The sequence below is a fragment of the Mycosarcoma maydis genome, chromosome 14, assembly GCF_000328475.2.
Source record: "Mycosarcoma maydis chromosome 14, whole genome shotgun sequence".
In the NCBI taxonomy this organism is placed as follows: domain Eukaryota; kingdom Fungi; phylum Basidiomycota; class Ustilaginomycetes; order Ustilaginales; genus Mycosarcoma; species Mycosarcoma maydis.
The window spans coordinates 416,886-434,831 of record NC_026491.1 but is presented as its reverse complement, the minus strand read 5'-3'; the positions used below and the strand labels follow the sequence as shown (position 1 = coordinate 434,831).

The following is a 17,946-nucleotide window of genomic DNA, read 5'->3' as shown; positions in this document are numbered from 1 at the left end:
CACCTCACGCGCCCTTCTCACCAAAGCAGCTCCTCCTTTCGCGCTGCTTGGCTCTTTTACATCCTTATCTGCCCATGTCGAGTGAATTCATCCCAGCGGGCATCTCCAACAACGTCGCCGCCGCTGGCTCCAACGGTGATGCTAGCCCTCGTCGTCAGTCTGCAGTGAGCCTTCCCAAGGGTGCCGCAAACGCTCGTCCCGCCGCTGCTATCAACTTTGGCTCCGTGCACGACCAGAACGCTATGCTCTCCTCCTCGCCTGCTGCACAGCCCAGTTCTGGTCAACATCTTCACGGCGAAAAACCCACCGTCTTTGGCTCGGTCGCCGCACACGACCCGCAGTCCAAGAAGACCACCATCGGATTCGCAGGCGCAAAGTCGGACTCGGCTCCCCTCGCCGCCAACACCACCCCTGCCAAGACCATGGACTTTCAAAAGCTTTTTCAGGGCTCGACCTCAAACTCGAACTCGGGCTCGGGGTCAGGCTTGTCCGCCCCCTCCCAGCCTACCGCCTCCAACCCAGCCGCTTCGCTCGCACCATCCAGCGCTGCTCCCGCTGCTCCCGCTGCTCCCGCTGCTCCTTCCACTCCACAGTCCAGTGCGCCTTCGCACAACCATGCTGGCGCTCGACATGCCTCGGCCAACTTGAGGCCGCCCTCCGGCACCCCTCACCACCCTGGCGCTAGACCCTTTGAGCCCCAACGCTCGCCATCGGCGCACCAGCCTTCGCCCTCCCGCATCGCTTCCCAGGGTCCTCCTCATCAGCCCTTCCATGCTCATCCGCAACCCGGCTCGCAGCAGCCCCGTTCTCCTCATATGGCCAACGCTGTGCCCATGCAGCCCATGCAGCCCATCGGAGGTCCATGGCAGCACCAACAGCCCATGGGCTATGCGCCACCCCAGTACGGCTACCATCCCGGCTACGGCTACCAGCCCGTTCCACAGCACTGGCAGCAGCAGCCACAACCGCAGCCGCAGCCTGGCTACGATCTGGGCACGCCCCGCTCGCCTCGTCACGCCAACGTCGGCTCCTCGCCCATGGGCCCCAACGGTCTTCCTGGCACTCCCAACATGCCTCCCTCCACGCCACTCTCGGCTCGAGGCGCCAATGTGCCCCCTTCTCCCTCCACCGCCCATAGCAATGTTGCTTCGCCCGCCCATCAGCCCCTCTCACTCGCCCAGACTGGTCGTCCGCCAAGCTTCAACCCCGCCGCCACCTACGTTCACCACTCGCCCTCGCACTCGTACAGCAACCCTATGAGTCCCGCAGCGCGTCAGTTTGAGCCCCAGCAGAAGAGGCAGAGCGCCGCGATTCGTATCGTCAACCCCGAGACCCAGGCGGCCGTAGATCTTCAGAGCATCCAGAGGACCCCTTCCAGCTCGCAAAAGTCGACGCCCGCTCCAGCTCCCGCCTCGGCCACCAGCTCGCCCAGCGTTTCCAAAGCTTCCCCCGCCATTCTCACGCCCGCCAAGAGCAACCCTGTTCGCATGGAGACCCAAGAAGCTTTCCTCGCCCGTATCAAGGCCGACGCCGAAAAGAAAAAGGCCGAGCACGACGGCACTGCCAAGGATGCCGATGCCGAAAAGAAGCTGGCGGATGACAAGGCCAAGGCCGATGCTGAAGCAAAGAAGAAGGCAGATGACGAGGCAGCGGCTGCCAAGGAGGCCACCGCCAAGAAGGACGCCGAAGAAAAGGCTACGGCCGAGCGCAAAGCTGCCGAAGAGGCGCAAGCCAAGGCCAAAGCCGAGCAGCAACAGCGCGAAGAGAAGCTCAAGGAGCAAGCCGAGGCCAAAGCCAAGGTAGAAGCTGAGGCTCAAAAGGCTGAACAAGCAAACAAGGCCCAGGAGGAGGCCGAGGCCAAGGCCAAGGCAGATGCTGCTGCTGCCACTGCTGCTGAAGCCCAGTCCTCTGCCGAAGAGGCCAAGCCCAAGCCGACTCCCATCGATACCGAAAAGGCTTCGCAGCACCAGGACGGCGACAACAAGGACGCTGCAGGCATGCGTAGCTCTGTCGCCGACGTCGAGCGCATGGCTCGCGAGGCTTCCTCCGTGCCTCCCTCGAGCCTGGATGCCCCCAAGACGCCTGGTCTGCCACCGACGCCTCGCACACCCGGAACCCCTGGCTTTGCCGGTCTTCCAGCCAAGCCTTTGAGCACCCTCGGTACTCCTGCCAACGGCATCAAGCTCGACAGCGAGGCTCTCGAGAAGAAGAAAAAGGTCTCCACCATCGAGTCCACCGGCGCCGCTGCTTCGCAGCATGCTCCCAAGGCCGAGAGCTCTTCCTCCGGCGCCTCCTCTTCGCTGACATCTGCCAAGTTCATCGACAACTTCAGCAAGGTCAGCTACCCCACCAACATCAACTCGCCCAAATCCGAGCTCAACGAGTCGGCCGAGCCAGGCAAGTTCCGTTACGACCGAGACTTTTTGCTGCAGTTCATGAACGTCTACACCGAAAAGCCCATCGATCTACCACCACTGGCCTCGATCGGAATGGAGAGCGGCGGCATGGGCGCCAGCTCCCGTCTCAACCGACGTGCCTCGGCCATGGGCCCTCCTGCTGCTCCTGGACGAGCACAAGGCCTCGGCATCAGCAGTTCCTCCAGCTTCGGCGGCAAGGGTGGCATCGGCTCGTTCAGCCACCCCCCCAAGACCAGCGAGGAGCGCTTCGCCGCTGCCTCTGGCCCACGTGGTGGTGCCATGGGTGCGTTTGGCCCCATGGGTTCGTTCAATGCTGGCGCTCGATCGCAACCGCTCTCGCGAACTGGCAGTGGCAGCACCGCTCTGCCATCTCGTGACATGATGGGCACTGGTATCCCCAACGGTGGCCGCACAAAGAGCAATCGTGGCCGACAACGCGATCCCAACTCGAGTCGTGGCCCTCAGGTCAACCCTCCCGAGAAGGGCGGTCCTACCATTCCTCTCGACCAGGTCGTCCCGCTGGCCAACTCGGAGAACCGATGGAGCCGTGGTGCTTCGGTCAAGGCTGATTCGCCTGAAATGGTGCAGCGAAAGGTCAAGGCGTTGCTTAACAAGCTCACTCTCGAAAAGTTCGACTCGATCTCGAACCAGATCCTCGAGTGGGCCAACAAGTCGGTCTCTGAGCAAGATGGCCGCACGTTGCGCCAGGTCATTCAGCTCATCTTCGAAAAGGCCACCGACGAGGCTGCCTGGTCCGAGATGTACGCCCGACTCTGCCGAAAGCTCATGGACGAGGTCAGTCCCGATGTCAAGGACGAGAACCTTGTTACTTCAGACGGCGAGCCCGTTGTCGGTGGTTTGCTCTTCCGAAAGTACCTGGTTAACCGTTGTCAGGAGGATTTCGAGCGTGGCTGGGCTCAGCGCGACACTGCCGTCGCCGCTGCAAAGTCCAAGGAGGCTGAGGACAAGGCCAAGAAGGACATCAACGAAAAGGCCGAGGCTGAGGCCAAGGCTGCCGAAGAACGTGGCGAGAAGCCATCCGCTGAGCCCAAAGAGGCCGAGCTCCTGTCGGACGAGTACTACGAGGCGCAAAAGGCCAAACGTCGAGGTCTCGGTCTTGTTCGTTTCATCGGTGAACTGTTCAAGCTGAGCATGTTGACGGAACGTATCATGCACGTCTGCATCAAGAAGCTGCTCGCCAACGCCACCGACCCCGAAGAGGAGGAGATCGAATCTCTCTGCAAGCTCATGACCACCGTGGGTAAGCTGCTCGACACCGAAAAGGCTCGTGGACACATGGATGTCTACTTCCAGCGCATGAAGGAGATGTCTACCAATGAGGCTGCCATCAACTCGCGCATGCGCTTCATGCTCATCGACGTGATCGAATTGCGCGAATCGAGGTGGATCCCACGCCACGATAACTCAGCGCCCAAGACCATCGCTCAGATCCACGCCGAGGCTGCCAAGCAGAAGCAGCAGCAGGATGCTGAGAACGCGATGCGTGCACGTGGCGGTCCCATCTCACGCGGCAGCTCCAAGCGTGGTCAGGCTCGTGGCGACGGTCCCGATGGCTGGAGCACCGTGGGCGGTGTCGCACCACCACCGCGTCCCAGCAAAGCCGGCGATCTCTCTCACTTTGGCAAGATCGAGCGGGGCTCTTCGGGACGGCCGCTCTCGTTCGGCCCCTCGACCATGCTCGGCAAAAAGAACCAGGGCAAGGGATCCGAGGACGGCAGCCAGCCTCCTACGCGCACCAGCTCGCAGACCAACATGTTTTCGTTGCTCAACCAGGCCGGCGAAGGCGATGCTGCACCGAGCGAGGAGCCTCAGCGACCGAGGCTCAACCTTGCTCCGCGCACTAAGCCTTTGCCTGGCGCCGATAAGGACGGCGAGGGCGAGGCCGAGGCCGGACAGGAGAGCTCCAAGTCGACCGAGATGTCGGACGAGGAGGCCAAGAACAAGATCAACAACGATATTAAGGAATTCATGCATGTCAAGGATGTCAACGAAGCTCTCGAGGCATTCAAAGCTTTGCCATCATCACGACAATCGCAATTCGTCGAGACCATCATTGGCAGCACCATCGAGAAGAAAAAGGACGACGTTGCCAACGTGGCTGCGCTCTTTGCCAAGCTCAGCGAGGAGGGGTACCTGGACGAAGACACCGCGTTCAAGGGCTTTGAGCCTCACATGGAGTTCCTCGACGATGCAGCCATCGATGTTCCTGCCATCTACTCGTTTGTTGCGGACCTTCTGGTCGGCGCCAAGCTGTCGCAGGAAAAGATCGAGGAGTTGGCTGGCAAGATTGAGGGAGACGGTGTCAAAACACCCAAGGACAAGCTCCTCGAAAAGGTTGCTGCTGCACGAGGATGATGATTCTCGTGCCCAAGTGCAACCACCCACGCGTCGCCTTGACAACAAGATGAATGCGTGCGGTGATGGCCGTCTTGATCTCTTGCGATGGTGCCTGTGTCTCTGTATTCCCCTTTCCATCGCAAGAGCACGTTGATCGCGACTTTGACGTCCTTTGCTGCACCGCCTATTTCGGTTGTTCAAGCTTCAGCGGAATTTCTCCATATAGATTTCGGCAGGCCTCTTTGACAATCCCTCGTCCTCTAGTCATCTCGGAACCTCGTTCGACCTTCTTTCGCACTGGATCGCACGCTTGCCATGTTTCGCTCGGTGGCGTTTCACCAACTATGCTTTGGCAGTCTTAGCGCTGCTACCATGGCTTCATTGAAGCACCTTAAAACTCGTAAAACACTACAAAAAAACCCAACAAACCAACCCAACCCAACCTAACCAAAACAAACTCCGGCTCGCTGCCTTGTTCCGCATCCAGCGAGGACAAAGACGGTGATTCTGTTACCAACTCGCCTTGGAACCGAAAATCGTGTTGATCCACGCATACTCTCGCCATCTCCCTCCCCCATTGGTGACCGTGCTTCCGTTGACGGAGGGCTTGTATATACTTCATCTACCCTTTGTCGAAGATGTTTCTGCTGCTGTGATAATACTGGGTTGCGAGAGTCGGGCGCGAGCTTGAGGAAGGGGCGGAATGAGGTCGTGCGAGGACATTGAAGTCACGAGTGGTGCGATGTGGAAAGTTAGCATTGGTGATTGATTCACAAGTGGGCAAACTATGAAGCTCACGATGACTCGTCACACGGATAAGCACATTGGAATTGGTAGCAGATGACACATGGGATTACGTTTTTGCTACATGGATGCGGACCAGGGTGCTGGCAATGGCGAGGGATCACTGCTTCAAAAACTTGGCGTGGTACCTGACGTGTTCGCTGGCAAACGTGGAGATAAAGTAGTAGCTATGATCATAGCCGTCGTGCAGCCTGACGGTGACGTTGTGAAAGCGTTTTTCGTTGGCAACGGTTTCAAAGTTTTCAGGGAGAAGTTGGCGTTGCTTGTAAAAGTCATCTGCGGTTCCGGAATCGATGAGGATGTCAGGCTGGATGTCGGTAGATTTCAGAAGGAGAGTTGCATCGTACTGGGCGCCATCGTGAAGGCCGTTTTCGAGGTAGCCGTTGAAAGCCTTTTCGCCCCAGGCACATTGGGTGGGGTTGCAGATGGGCGAGAAGGCTGAAGCGGAACGGTACTGCGAACGGTTTTTGAGGTACAAGGTGAGCGCACCGTGACCGCCCATTGAGTGGCCGAAGATGGACGATCTACTGGTGTCGATGGGTAGGTGGTGGGAGAGTATGGCAGGCAGTTCCTTGACAATATAGTCATACATGTTGTAGTGCTTTGACCACGGTTGTTTGGTAGCGTTGAGGTAGAATCCCGCTCCAGTACCAAAGTCGTACGAATCGTCTTCGCCTTGCACGCCAGCGCCGCGCGGCGAGGTGTCTGGAAACACAATCGCAATGCCTTCCTCCTCGGCTGCACCGAAAAACCCTCCCTTCTGCGCCGCATTGTCTTCGGTACACGTCAGACCAGATAGGTAGTACAGCACAGGCACGCGAGTCGATTCCGAAGCGCACGACGGCAGGAACACGTTGATCGCCGTTTCCAACGACCCCAGAGACGTCGACGTCAACGCATACTTGGTCAGCGTACCGTTGAACACTTTGTTACACGATTTCTTGGTCAACGTCATGCTGGGCGAATTCTACCGAGCTTCGTCAAAGTATCGTGGATCGTGTGCCGCCAATCTTGAATGCAAGTAAGATCGTGGAGAGTGGCCAAAACGCGTTGCCAAGAGTCCAAGTGATCAAATCCATAGCGTGTCTGACCAAAAAAATCACTCATCTATCACAGCCGTGCACGCTCAGTGAGAGGTCATGCGTCAGTGCGCATGGTGGAGCAACGCACCAGGCGTGACAAACCTTGGCCCGGCTTTTCCTTGTTATCCCCGCGACGCTCGTACGTCTCGTGCGGCAAAAGTCACGAGTGGATTGAGAAAATCAAAATGCGGTCGAGTATGACGCTTTCTACAAGCTTGACCATTCTCGCATTCTCGCATTCTCGCATTCTCCCCAGCTCATAGTGTATCGGCACAGATGTACACATGCTTCACTTTGCACTCCAGTCCCACATGGACAATCACGAATGAACATCTGCTGAACAAAGTTAGTGCTAGAAAAAAACATCTTCTTGGAGTGTGGTTCAGTTGGCACCGTCGAGCAAACGCTTCATCAGCTCGATGCACCTCTCGTTCTCCTCTCGGGTACCGACAGTGATTCTCAGGCATCCAGCACAACCCAAGTCCTTGGCTCTGTTCCTGACTACCAACCCCATCTCCTCGGCCATACGCTTGTAGACCATCTGCGCCACATTGCTATCCGGTTTCGAGCGCGTTTCCAGATCGAGCATCTGCACCAGCACAAAGTTGGCGTCGTTACCGCCCAGGATCGCGCCCGCTCCGCGCAGCGTTTGCAGCGCCGAAATCAGGTGTTCGCGGTTGTGGATAAGTGTCTGGACATTTCGACGCATCTGTGCGATTCCCGTGGGAGAAAGCGCGAGCGAGGCGAGGTGGGCGGTGGGCGAGGAAATGTTGTAAGGCGCTTTGGTGTTGTTCATGATTTGCACCAGAGACGGTTGAGCAAATGCGATGCCGAGTCGAATCGCGGCGAGACCAAAGGCTTTCGAGAGTGTTTGTGTAACCATCACATTCTGGTACTCGCGCACCAAGCTCACAGCACTCACCACTTGGTCAGCTGGACGCTTACCCATCCTCTTCTCCTCCTCGGCAAAGTCGATGTACGCTTCGTCCACCACGACGAGGCCGTTGTAATCTGGATTGTCAGCCACCTTCTGCACATCGCTTGGCGCGATCAGCGTACCTGTCGGGTTGCCCGGCGAGCAGATAAACGTGATCTTGATGTCTGCATCCTCGCTCAGTTTCTTGTTAACTGCCTGTACATCCAGTGCGAACTTTCCAGCTTGCGTGATGAGCGGCACTTTGACCACTTCGAGATCGTTGACAGCTGCACAGACGCTGTACATGCCGTATGTGGGAGGGCAGATGAGGATCTTGTCCTTGCCAGGACGGCAGCACACTCGCTGAACCAAGTCGAGCACTTCATCACTGCCGACACCGAGGAACACGAACGCGTCGTTTGGAACACCGCGCAGCTGAGCTAAAGAGTCCTTGATCCCAAACAGCCCCGGATCCGGATAGCGGTTCAGCGAGAGTGGATCGTCAACTTCTGCGGACTGCACCGGGGTGGCGCCGTTCGAGGTGCCCGGGTTGTGAGGGATGGTCGACTTGGGCGGCAGCGAGTGGCCCAGACTGTTCTCGTTGGCGTCGAGCAGAATGCCTGACTGATAATCGTCTCGTGCACAGCGGTAAGGTTCCAGCGAGAGGATATTGGGTCGGATCAGGTTTTCCAGCTTGAAGTGCGCAGGCTTGTGAGCTGCTGCGGCCGAGTCGGCCGCTCCGTCAAGACCTTTGATCGTCATGGTCGTCCAAGTCGTCCAAGTCGTCGGTGAGCGATCCGGTATTTCAATGTTGGAGGAAGACGAAATCAAGCATGCACGATCAACAACGACGCTCTTTTCAACAAAACGAGTCAAGTGCCGATGACTGCCGATGACTCGTACATTCGTGATTAACACGAAAGTGAGTCAGCCTTGAACTCATCAATTTCGATAATCGTGAATCACAAATCGTGAATGTCCGTGGTCGAGTGATAGCCGCTGCGGCGCTCATGCTCTCCCAAATTCAAGTTGCCGATGCTTTTTACCACGAGTCACTCACCCACAACCCACTCGGTGACGCTTGTGTCTGCGCTTTTCCCACAGACTTCTTCCAATCGGCCGGATAAAATTGGACGTGCTCGTGGTGATCCTCCACAACGCACTTCACGATTCAGGCTCTGACTTGCGCCCAACGCTTTCAGGCTGATGATATTTTCGGAAAACAACAACAAGCTGATTCAGAATTTCCTCCAGTCCACGACGTGCAGTCGTCCAGAAGCTATACGTTACGCAGCCGTGTTACTCAAGATGAAGCTTCCGATGATGCTGCGCACCACGACACAGCGCGGTCTGCGCACTACAGCCACAATCCGAACGATTTCAACGAGGTCGGCCTTGACAGCGACGATCCGCAAAAACGTGTCGGCTCTCCCGACCAAAATCATTGTGACAAGAGCATTCTCACAACGCACACCCATGGTCTCCAGCCGCTGGTTCAGTATGTCTCAGAAAATGGCGCAGCCAACTGCCAAATACACAGCCTCTCCGCTCACGGACAGCCAATATCACAAACTCTCCAATAACGTGCTCGACTCGCTACAAGAGACGTTTGAGACACTGCTGGAAGAAGCAGACGTAGAAGCGCTCGAAGAGGAAGCTCGAGCCAAGCAGCAGAGTGCAACTCGAGCGGCACCTGCTTCGGAATGGGACATCGAATGCGCTGTAAGTTTTCTATGATATCCGCTCCCTCCATCAGCAAACCCGGCCGCAGTCGGCTTGTCATGGTACTGACGCCGAAAACTCTCCCACGCACCGCTTTCGACAATGGCGCAGTCTGGTGTGATGAACCTGAGATGCGGAGCTCACGGCACCTGGGTCATCAATAAGCAGCCGCCCAACAAACAGATTTGGCTGTCAAGTCCGAAGAGGTACGTAGCGACACACATGAACAGTTGAGATTGATAGTGCTGCTCTCTTGAAGGGGCTTGTCGGATTCGATCCGCGAGAGGCGTGTGAGCAGTAACTGATGGCGTTGCCTCTTACTTTCTGCCCGTTTCCTACCACAAAACACAGCGGACCCAAGCGATTCGATTTCGATGCAGACAGCAACACTTGGTTCTGTCTCAAGGAGGGCGAGACATCAACGCTTGACCAACTTTTACAGGACGAGCTCTCGCTAGTCTTTGGCACCGAAGTACAGGTGTTGCTTGAGGACGAATGAGACAGCAGGCAGTCACAGTCACCAATAAAAGAACTCGCAATCACAATCGTGAATGTCGGTGGTATCGGCCGAATGCCCTGGGCCTTTGGTGATGCGAGGCACAACAAACCACAAACTGAGCACTTACGAATCGCGTAAAGCGCAGCGCGACTCGTGACTTTTCCAGAGGCACTCACACTATGTGTTACTTTTCTTGAGATCTGTACGAAGAGCTTTGCACCCAGCACCCAGCACCCAGCACCCAGCACCTGAGTCACGAATCGTGAATATTTTCGCGTTATCGCCCTTATGCGTCCTGCGTGCATTCAACCGTGAACGGGGTGGGTGTCAAGCCTCCACTCACGAGCCAAAGTCACAAGTGTGGAGCGGATGGACCGAACAAAGACCCCCCTTTCCTTATACATACATTCATGTATGCTCCCGAGCCCACCAATCCAGACAGAGAATGCGGTATCAGCAGCAGCGCAGTGCATCTCGCTTGACCCCTCTTCTCGACCGTCTGTCCACATCCCAACCGTCTTAAATCGGCCGCAATTCAGCGTCGGGCTGGGCCTTTCCCTTTCCCGACCTCACCAATCTTGTAGCATACTCGCAGCGTTTCTTGGGTTAACACTCACGACTGACCATCGCGCTGTGAGACAGTCACGATGGCTAATCTGCGCTCGTCAAAGAGGCGAGAATTCGGCGCCATCTCCACCAGGAGTGCCCAAGCTGCCAATACGCTGGCATCCTCCTCGTCGGCCAAGGCTTCGCACAACCTTCAGTCCGACGAAAATGTCCCGTCCAGTAGACGTGTTCTGGGAAACATTAAGAATGTCGTCATCGAACGCCAGCCTGCCATCGAGGCTAGTGGCTATCGACGCAGGCCATTTAGTGACCGCAACGCGCCGGTCATACCTGATTCCAGCCTCGTCCCGAGCAAGGTCACCAGCGCGGCAGAGTCGCGAAGCAGAATCGTCAATGTGGCGCGTTCATCATTATCGCGTTCAACAAGAACACAAGAGTCTGACTCGGCGCGATCCAGCACGGCTCGAGTATCGACCGAACCAAAGCCAACCGCATCCGCATCCGCATCGCGACGAACTCAGCAAGCTCAACTTCGTTCGCCGCTGGAGCAGGCCAAGGATGTCCAGGTGCCGTCATATGGAAGTCTGCTTGCTCATGCAGAAGATCCAATGTCTTCCCAAATCGAGGCAGCGGGTCGGCGCAACCTCAAACCGGCTCCAAGTCACGCCGAGCTGACTCGCATTTCGCCTGGTCTCAGTAGCGATGATCTCGAGTACTTTGACATCAGTACCTTGCCACAAATGCAGTCGGCACATGTGGTGCGGACAACGGCTCAGCGCGGCAACACAGGCTCGCAGTCAGAAGACAAGAGATCCAATGATGGTTCAGCACCATCGCATGGCTCCTCAGACAAGGAAAATTTGCCTCCTCCAGCAGCGCGTGCCAGCACAAGAGCCGACAGCCGTCATTTGGCTCGCTCACGTACCGATGTGCTCGGTGGGATCGGCGGTGATCAACCGTTGCATTCTACGCCCATCTCTTTCAGACATCAAGCCCGTGACAGGCAACCAGTGAGATCGACGTATCTCGATCACGTTTTCCTGGTCGAATCGAACCACCCGAGCCGATCGGACTCTCCTGGTGTAGCTCGTCGAGCTGAGCCTTTGACTGCGTCTGCTCAGCATTTGGAAGAGTACAAGCACCGAGGCGTCACCAAAGTCATGGCTTGGAAGGCAGCGGGTCATGCCGAAGCGTTCAAGACGCAACAGGATGCTTCGGTCTCTGGAAAGGACGAACGCAGCGCTGGCTTTTGGCCGCCCAGTGATGCGCCTGGACATGTCGCAATGTACGATGCCGCGGGAGAAATCAGCTCTTTGACCGATCTCTTGCCCGATTCGCACGAGAACCGGGGCCACCGCACGGGCGGCGCAAGTGACTCGGGAAACGATGAAGAGGATCATGACGAGTTTGGCTTTCTTACCGCCGAGCGAAAGATTCGAGACCGACGAGCGCGAACACTTGGTGACGACGCGGATCGTTTTGCAACGCGGCGCTTTCAAGGTGATGGGAGCGATGTGCTTGTGGATGTCCCTACCGACCCTCCGGGCAATCTGACAAGCGACGATCGTCGTCTAGCCGAAACCGCGTTTGGGCACATGTCATCTCCGGTGCATCAAAGCTGCGAGGAATTGTCGGCGATATCTCGGCGTGATTCGGTCGTGCTGATGCGGAGGCACGAGGCGGAAGAAGAACAACAGTGCGAGGTCGTTTGTGACGAAGAAGAGCAAGCGCAAGTGAAAGTCGAGGCTGGCGCTTCGAACGGACGCTTGACACGAGCGAGCACGCGAGCAAGCGCAAAGCGCGAGAGCGCCACTGCAGCTGTAAACAGTCAAGAGCTTTCGACTATGTCCTCGCCCATACATACGCACAAACGGCTTGCTCGAGGCGCCAGAGCGAGCAAGACGGTCCGCGACATGCGTCTCAAGAGAAGCGAGAAGAAGGATCTGGCTATGCTGGAGAGACTTGAGGCAGAAAGTTGGTCGTCACAAGTGAGCTCTTTGACTTGCTCTTCGTCTTCGCCACAGCCCACCGGGACAACTGGGAAAAAGGCATCGTCGTCTCCGGCCAAAAGGCTGCGGATGGACGAGCTGGTCGGCGAGCTTCCTCGCGGCAGAATCAAAGCGTCGAATGGCAAGGCCAAAGCGACGCGTTCTAGCAACAAGTCCAAGGCTAGCACGGCCACTACAAGCAAAGGTAGAGCTGGCAGCGCACGTTCTAAGATCGCGACGACAGGTAGCCGAGGCAGAGGAAAACCGGCGAGAGAACAGACACGCGATGAAGATCAGGAGGACAACGAAGACAACGTATCCTCGGATGGAGAGACAGTGGGCAAGCGGTCCAAGCGCGGCAATGCTGCCACGTCGAACAAGCGCACACGCAAGAGCACCGATCAGCAAGCTTGGAGAGACGCCATCTCTTCGTCACAGGTGCATTCCGACGACTCGCAACACACCAGACGGCTCAAGGAGTTTCGTGCTGCTGAAAAGTTTCATTTGGAGGTCGAGCTCGTCCTGTGAGCTGCCAAGCAGCGCACTTGTGACTGATTCCGCGTCTCAAATACACGTGATCCGACAGTGGATCTTTCATGGGCGGTAGCATTCACAATTGTATCCTACTTGGACGTATGGCTTACCCTGACTGTTCTTGGTAAGAGCTGTACGTTCGCACAGTGGTTCTTGGTGCTTGGATCACGTTCATGTCCGGACGTCACACAAGCGGCTCTCTGAAAGCGCGCAAGCCAGACTGAATCGATTGAAAGGCGAAACGCAGTGGCGATTGGCAGGACGGGTCGAAGAGGGTTACTTGGACTTTTTCGGTTCGGACGGGAGGAACGTGTCGGTGGTGATTTGGAAGTGGGCGAACTGGACGAGTCTTTGTGCGAGTGTTTCTGCGCCGACGAGGGCGGGGGTGAGGACGCCGCCTTGGATGGGGTCGAGCGGGTTGGATTTTTTGGACCTGTCGTCGGTGATGGTGAGCGCGGTTTCGACGATCATCCTTGCGGTGAGCAGGTAGCCAGCGTGACCTTTGGCGTGGATCGAACAGATGGCTTGCGTGCCGTCGTCGGCAGTGGCGACCGTGTCGACGCGCATGGTCGAGTTGACAAGACTTTTTTCGGTCGGGCCAGAGTTGGGTGGCATGGTTTTTTTGACAAGCGACCGGACGAGCGCAACGTTCATGAGCAGCCAGATGGAGAGCGCATTGATGTAGCTGAACACTATGCCGTACAGCTTAAAGGGAGTAATGACGCCTTCTCTGTAGATGAACGCTTCGCCGTACGCTTGCGGAGAGTTGTGGTGTTCAAGCAGACCCCAGGTGCGGTTGACGATACGCGTGTTGTGGATCGAGAAGGTGTTTTGTGCACCCCACCTGTTGCGCTGGGCGAACCATCGAACCGTGTTGAACACGAGCGCGTCCGGTTTGGCGACCGGACTGAGCCAATCGCCTCGGATGCTGTACATCTGCTGTTTCTCATTGACCATACTGATAGCGCTCGCCAGCGTTCCCGCCGATAGGCTGTCCGGTAGATTGTATGCGCACTCTGCGAGCTTGACAGGGCTGTTTGCGTGTGTCAACTGCTTGAGCTTCTGCACGGCAAGGTACGTGCTCAAGTCGAACGGGAGACTGTCGAAGCCAGCGCTATTGACCACCACGACACGCTTGGCTTGTGCCTCGAGGTGGAACTGATCGATACAGTCCTTGTTGAAGCCGGTTTCGCCACTGAGATCGACATAGTGAGTCGACGTCTCGATGCACGCGCGCACCACTTCGGTCGCTTTAAACGGGCGATACGGACCGACAATGTTGATCACAACTTTGGCCTGCGATGTCATCGAGGTGAGCGAAGAGTACGAACACGTGTCTGCTTCGATCACACCCACGCTCTCTGCAAGCGACAGCGACGTCTTGAGAGATGACAGTCGAGACGCCGATCGACCCGCGATAGCCCAGCTCGGCCGCGCATCGTGCGTAACAAGGTACTTGCACACCAGCTGTCCCGTGTAGCCGGTGGCGCCGAAAACGACGAGATCGTACCGCTGCGACATTTGTGATGGTTGCGTTGCGATCCGTGTCAACTTGCTCGTTACACCGACTCAAGCTGATCGTGGTGGTCACGTCTATCGCTCTGCAAGATCGATGCAGTTGCATTTGGGCGGTGTGAAACTCACGACTCTTGCTCAGCATTCACAGCGTCACGATTCACGATTTGCGGTGCGTCTTGCCAGAGCTCCTCGGCAAGCTTAAGCCCGACACATACATTCACGATTTGTGAATTTGCTTGATTTTGTGAATTTGCTTGATTTCAGCCCGCACGCGCGACCGCTTTCACGGACAAAACACTCTGTGACTTGTGACTATGTCGAGTATTCACGATTTTGACACCACAGACATGAGATCGTCCATGGTCAGCGTGACACAGTCGTGAGTTCAAGATCACAATCCAGGTCCGATTGGTTGTCTAGACACGCTTTTGGTTGGTTAAGCTTCAAGTGAAACACAGGCGCGCTTCGTGCTGACGACGTCTGATGTGAACGCGGTTACCACACTCACCACTTTCAGTCTACACTTTGGCCGCCACCGGTGACTGCAAGATTCGCGTCTTGAGGCGCTCACAATTCACCACTTGACCCAAGTCACGAGTGACGAATGGGTTGCGCAACTATGGCTGATCGCCCAAGATTCTCGATTTGAATCACGAATGCCAAACTGGTCACACAGACGCCTTGCACAACGCACGTCGACGAGCACTGCGTTGCTGTTGTCGTACTTGTTTTTTTTTGCCAACGAGTCCGTGCGAGGCCTGGAACAGTGCAGACTCGCGTCAAGTGGTTCAGAAGACCAACTGTCAGCGCGCATGTCCAAGTGAACCCCTCTGGCTAGGCCTTGGCTTGGGCTGCCGAGAGCGTGGGCTCAACGACTAGCTCAGTAGGCAAAACCCGGTAATCATCCACAAGCGCCCTGTTCGGCTGCAAGGTAAGCTGGTGACAACCGTTGCTGTGGTGTCGAGCATGTACTTGCATGTCAGCGAAACCGCGTTGACACGGGCGTGAGCTGTTCGTGGTTTGTGACTGTGCTTTGCTTTGCTTTTGGCTTCTGTCCACAGCTGAGTTGAACGACAGAAAGCTCGATTGGCAGACGGGTATGTTGATGAATCGGATTCAAGATGAGCAGCACGACACTATTCTTGTATGGGGAGGAGCAGCGCTCGCGCCCGCACAGCCGCGTTGGCAGCGTCGACGACGCTCTGCACGCCATGTCGATCGGAATGCGCCTCCCAGGCGTACACGAGAGCAAAGAGCAAAAACAGACTGGCGCCTCCCAACGTGACGTGTTTGACGCTAATCCTACTGGCCAACCAGCTACCTGCTATGACCGCCATACTGGTGCAGCATGCGTGGCCTAGAATGGTCCCCAGACACACGAGCGCCACGTTGTGCGCTGCAGCGAGCGCGATAGTTGCAATCTGCGATCGGTCGCCCCATTCGCCCAGAAACGTCAGCACAAACGCCTGCGCGAACACGGGCGAGAAGCACAGTCCGCACAGGTTCTTGGCTCCCTCTCGCATTGTCGACGTCATCCCTCTATCTTTCTTGATAGAGTGCGACGATACCGGAGGCGAGCATCCTTGTTCCAACGTATCCATCTCGTGCGAATCTTGCTCTTGCGCAATCTCGCGTTCCGCCTCTTCCCACTCGTGCTTGATCTCATCGCCGCTCATGCCAAGCCCGTCTTTAAGCATCTTGAGCCCGAACACGAGGAATAGGGCTGCAGCCATCAGGTTGGTTACACTGCGTGGAAGCAGCGATGGGAACATAACGCCAAGCAGAGCGGAGAGAACCGACATGACGGCGAGAGACGCAAACGCGCCGGAGAAGACCACTACTTTGTTCTGGCGCATGGCGAGGATCGCTGCTATGAGGAAAGTTTTGTCGCCGATTTCCGAGACCTGACTCGGGCGTCAACAGCAGAGTCCAGGTGAGCGCCATCGTTGAATCAAGCAAAAGCCAGCGCAAGTCAGTACATGAAAAGGAGCAACGCAGCAAAGATGCAGTGAGGCTGCCATGTACTTACGATGATCATGGCGAAACTCGACCATAGCGCACGAGGATCGTTCTTCCACGCCTGATCCAATGCACCGAGCGCAGTAGAGTAACCGGCCAACGAAGACGCTACCGCGGATTCACCCGTTCCACCCACCAGTACGCTCAGATCCGAGATGCCAGCCGTACTGTCCGCCACCGCGATCCGAGAGATCGCTTCCATCTTCTTGTCGCTTCTTGCTCCCTCTTTCGCTGCCGTGCCCGGTGAAACTTGTGCAATTCGTGTATGCAGAGTCTAGCATACGCTCAGCCGGTGGCGTTCGACTCTGTCTGTACAATCGTGCCCCAAGCCGTTCGACTGTCACCTGCGCAAACGTTCTGATGGTGAGGATCGTCGAGCTGGCCCAGACGATGGTGGTGTTGTTGACACCGTTTGTTTGCGCCTGCACGGGCAGATTCATTACCTATGTGTATTCAAGATTTGTGTTGGTCCATTCGTGATCCGTGATTCGTGATTCGCGTTGGGGTTGAGCCAAGACGTGGCGTCGGCCAAAATGATTCTTCTAACATGGATTACGTAATACCGGCTTACCGAGATTTCTTCCAAGGTGCGGAAGTCGGGTTTGCGGCGAGGGGCCAGAGAGATTTTTTTCGACAGAGAGAAACAAGAATTCCGGACTTGATCACTCACACATCAGTCACGACCCACGACTGAGATCTCGATCGTCTGTCGACCACATACATACAGAGATACAGGCTCACACACGAAGCTTAACCGCATTAGCACATATCTCTCGGAAACGTAGCGCAAAATGGAACCAGCACTTCCTCTACCGCTGCGCCTAGACCTCTCGCACCCTGCGGTCCCAACCGATCACACTTCCGTCTCGCACTCTATCTCCCAATTCCTTTCCAGCTATGCCGCACGAACAGGCACGTCCAACTCGGCCTCGCATCCAGACGAAACCGCTACATCCACCACCGGCGGTGTGGTAGCTGCACAATTGACGCGTCTCATGAACGGTCTAGCCGGAAAAATCGACTACGACGCCTTCGAATCTTTGCTCACCAGCCTCGGCTCTTGCTCCTCCAACCACATCGATGAGCTAGAAACTCCCGTAGAACTCCTCCAACATCCACAAACTGACGCCGATACCGAACCGACTCAGTTCTCCCCCCAAAGTACCCCCGCTACTCAAGATAGCTCCCGCTCCAACCAAGATCCCAGTCAACCCAGCCAACCAGAAAGCCCATCAAAAAAGAGCAAGAAGGATAAGAAGCACAAAAAGGACAAGAAAGACAAGAAGAACAAAAACGACAAGAAAGACAAGTCGCTCAAACACGAGCCCCTCACATAGAACCCGTCCCAGTCTTAGCCGTTTCCTCTTCGTCTTTGTAATTGTATCGTACTTATCAGTCTATCGCAGCGACGCATTCTTGTCCCATCTGCTAAAGTGTCTGGCACACGCCCATCCGTAAAACAGACCATGACGGAAAGTGTTGCTTGTGCGATTATCGAGACTCGCTGTATCCTTGCATCGAT

At 56.4% G+C, this 17,946-nt stretch overlaps 8 protein-coding genes across 8 annotated transcripts; 4 read left to right on the top strand and 4 right to left on the bottom strand.

Moving 5' to 3' along the window:
• Positions 1-74: 74 nt before the first annotated feature.
• UMAG_10524 (uncharacterized protein) lies at positions 75-4,793 on the top strand (the record flags this gene model as incomplete). Its single annotated transcript, XM_011392862.1, has 1 exon — positions 75-4,793. One exon carries the CDS (start codon positions 75-77, stop codon positions 4,791-4,793), a length of 4,719 nt encoding a protein of 1,572 aa, XP_011391164.1.
• An 886-nt stretch (positions 4,794-5,679) lies between these two features.
• UMAG_04430 (putative esterase D) lies at positions 5,680-6,534 on the bottom strand (the record flags this gene model as incomplete). The annotated part of the gene is made up of 1 exon (XM_011392820.1): positions 5,680-6,534. The coding sequence occupies one exon, from the start codon at positions 6,532-6,534 to the stop codon at positions 5,680-5,682; it is 855 nt and encodes a 284-aa protein (XP_011391122.1).
• Positions 6,535-7,043: 509 nt separating this feature from the next.
• On the bottom strand, positions 7,044-8,339 carry UMAG_04429 (putative histidinol-phosphate transaminase; the record flags this gene model as incomplete). Its single annotated transcript, XM_011392819.1, has 1 exon — positions 7,044-8,339. The coding sequence occupies one exon, from the start codon at positions 8,337-8,339 to the stop codon at positions 7,044-7,046; it is 1,296 nt and encodes a 431-aa protein (XP_011391121.1).
• Positions 8,340-8,885: 546 nt separating this feature from the next.
• UMAG_04428 (ferroxidase) lies at positions 8,886-9,798 on the top strand (the record flags this gene model as incomplete). The annotated part of the gene is made up of 3 exons (XM_011392818.1): positions 8,886-9,299; positions 9,411-9,505; positions 9,651-9,798. The coding sequence occupies 3 exons, from the start codon at positions 8,886-8,888 to the stop codon at positions 9,796-9,798; spliced, it is 657 nt and encodes a 218-aa protein (XP_011391120.1).
• Positions 9,799-10,445: 647 nt separating this feature from the next.
• Positions 10,446-12,881, top strand: UMAG_04427 (uncharacterized protein; the record flags this gene model as incomplete). The annotated part of the gene is made up of 1 exon (XM_011392817.1): positions 10,446-12,881. The coding sequence occupies one exon, from the start codon at positions 10,446-10,448 to the stop codon at positions 12,879-12,881; it is 2,436 nt and encodes an 811-aa protein (XP_011391119.1).
• Positions 12,882-13,163: 282 nt separating this feature from the next.
• Positions 13,164-14,408, bottom strand: UMAG_04426 (uncharacterized protein; the record flags this gene model as incomplete). Its single annotated transcript, XM_011392816.1, has 1 exon — positions 13,164-14,408. One exon carries the CDS (start codon positions 14,406-14,408, stop codon positions 13,164-13,166), a length of 1,245 nt encoding a protein of 414 aa, XP_011391118.1.
• A 1,133-nt stretch (positions 14,409-15,541) lies between these two features.
• Positions 15,542-16,626, bottom strand: UMAG_10523 (uncharacterized protein; the record flags this gene model as incomplete). The annotated part of the gene is made up of 2 exons (XM_011392861.1): positions 15,542-16,309; positions 16,435-16,626. 2 exons carry the CDS (start codon positions 16,624-16,626, stop codon positions 15,542-15,544), a joined length of 960 nt encoding a protein of 319 aa, XP_011391163.1.
• A 589-nt stretch (positions 16,627-17,215) lies between these two features.
• Positions 17,216-17,761, top strand: UMAG_04424 (uncharacterized protein; the record flags this gene model as incomplete). The annotated part of the gene is made up of 1 exon (XM_011392815.1): positions 17,216-17,761. The coding sequence occupies one exon, from the start codon at positions 17,216-17,218 to the stop codon at positions 17,759-17,761; it is 546 nt and encodes a 181-aa protein (XP_011391117.1).
• Between the last annotated feature and the right edge of the window lie 185 nt (positions 17,762-17,946).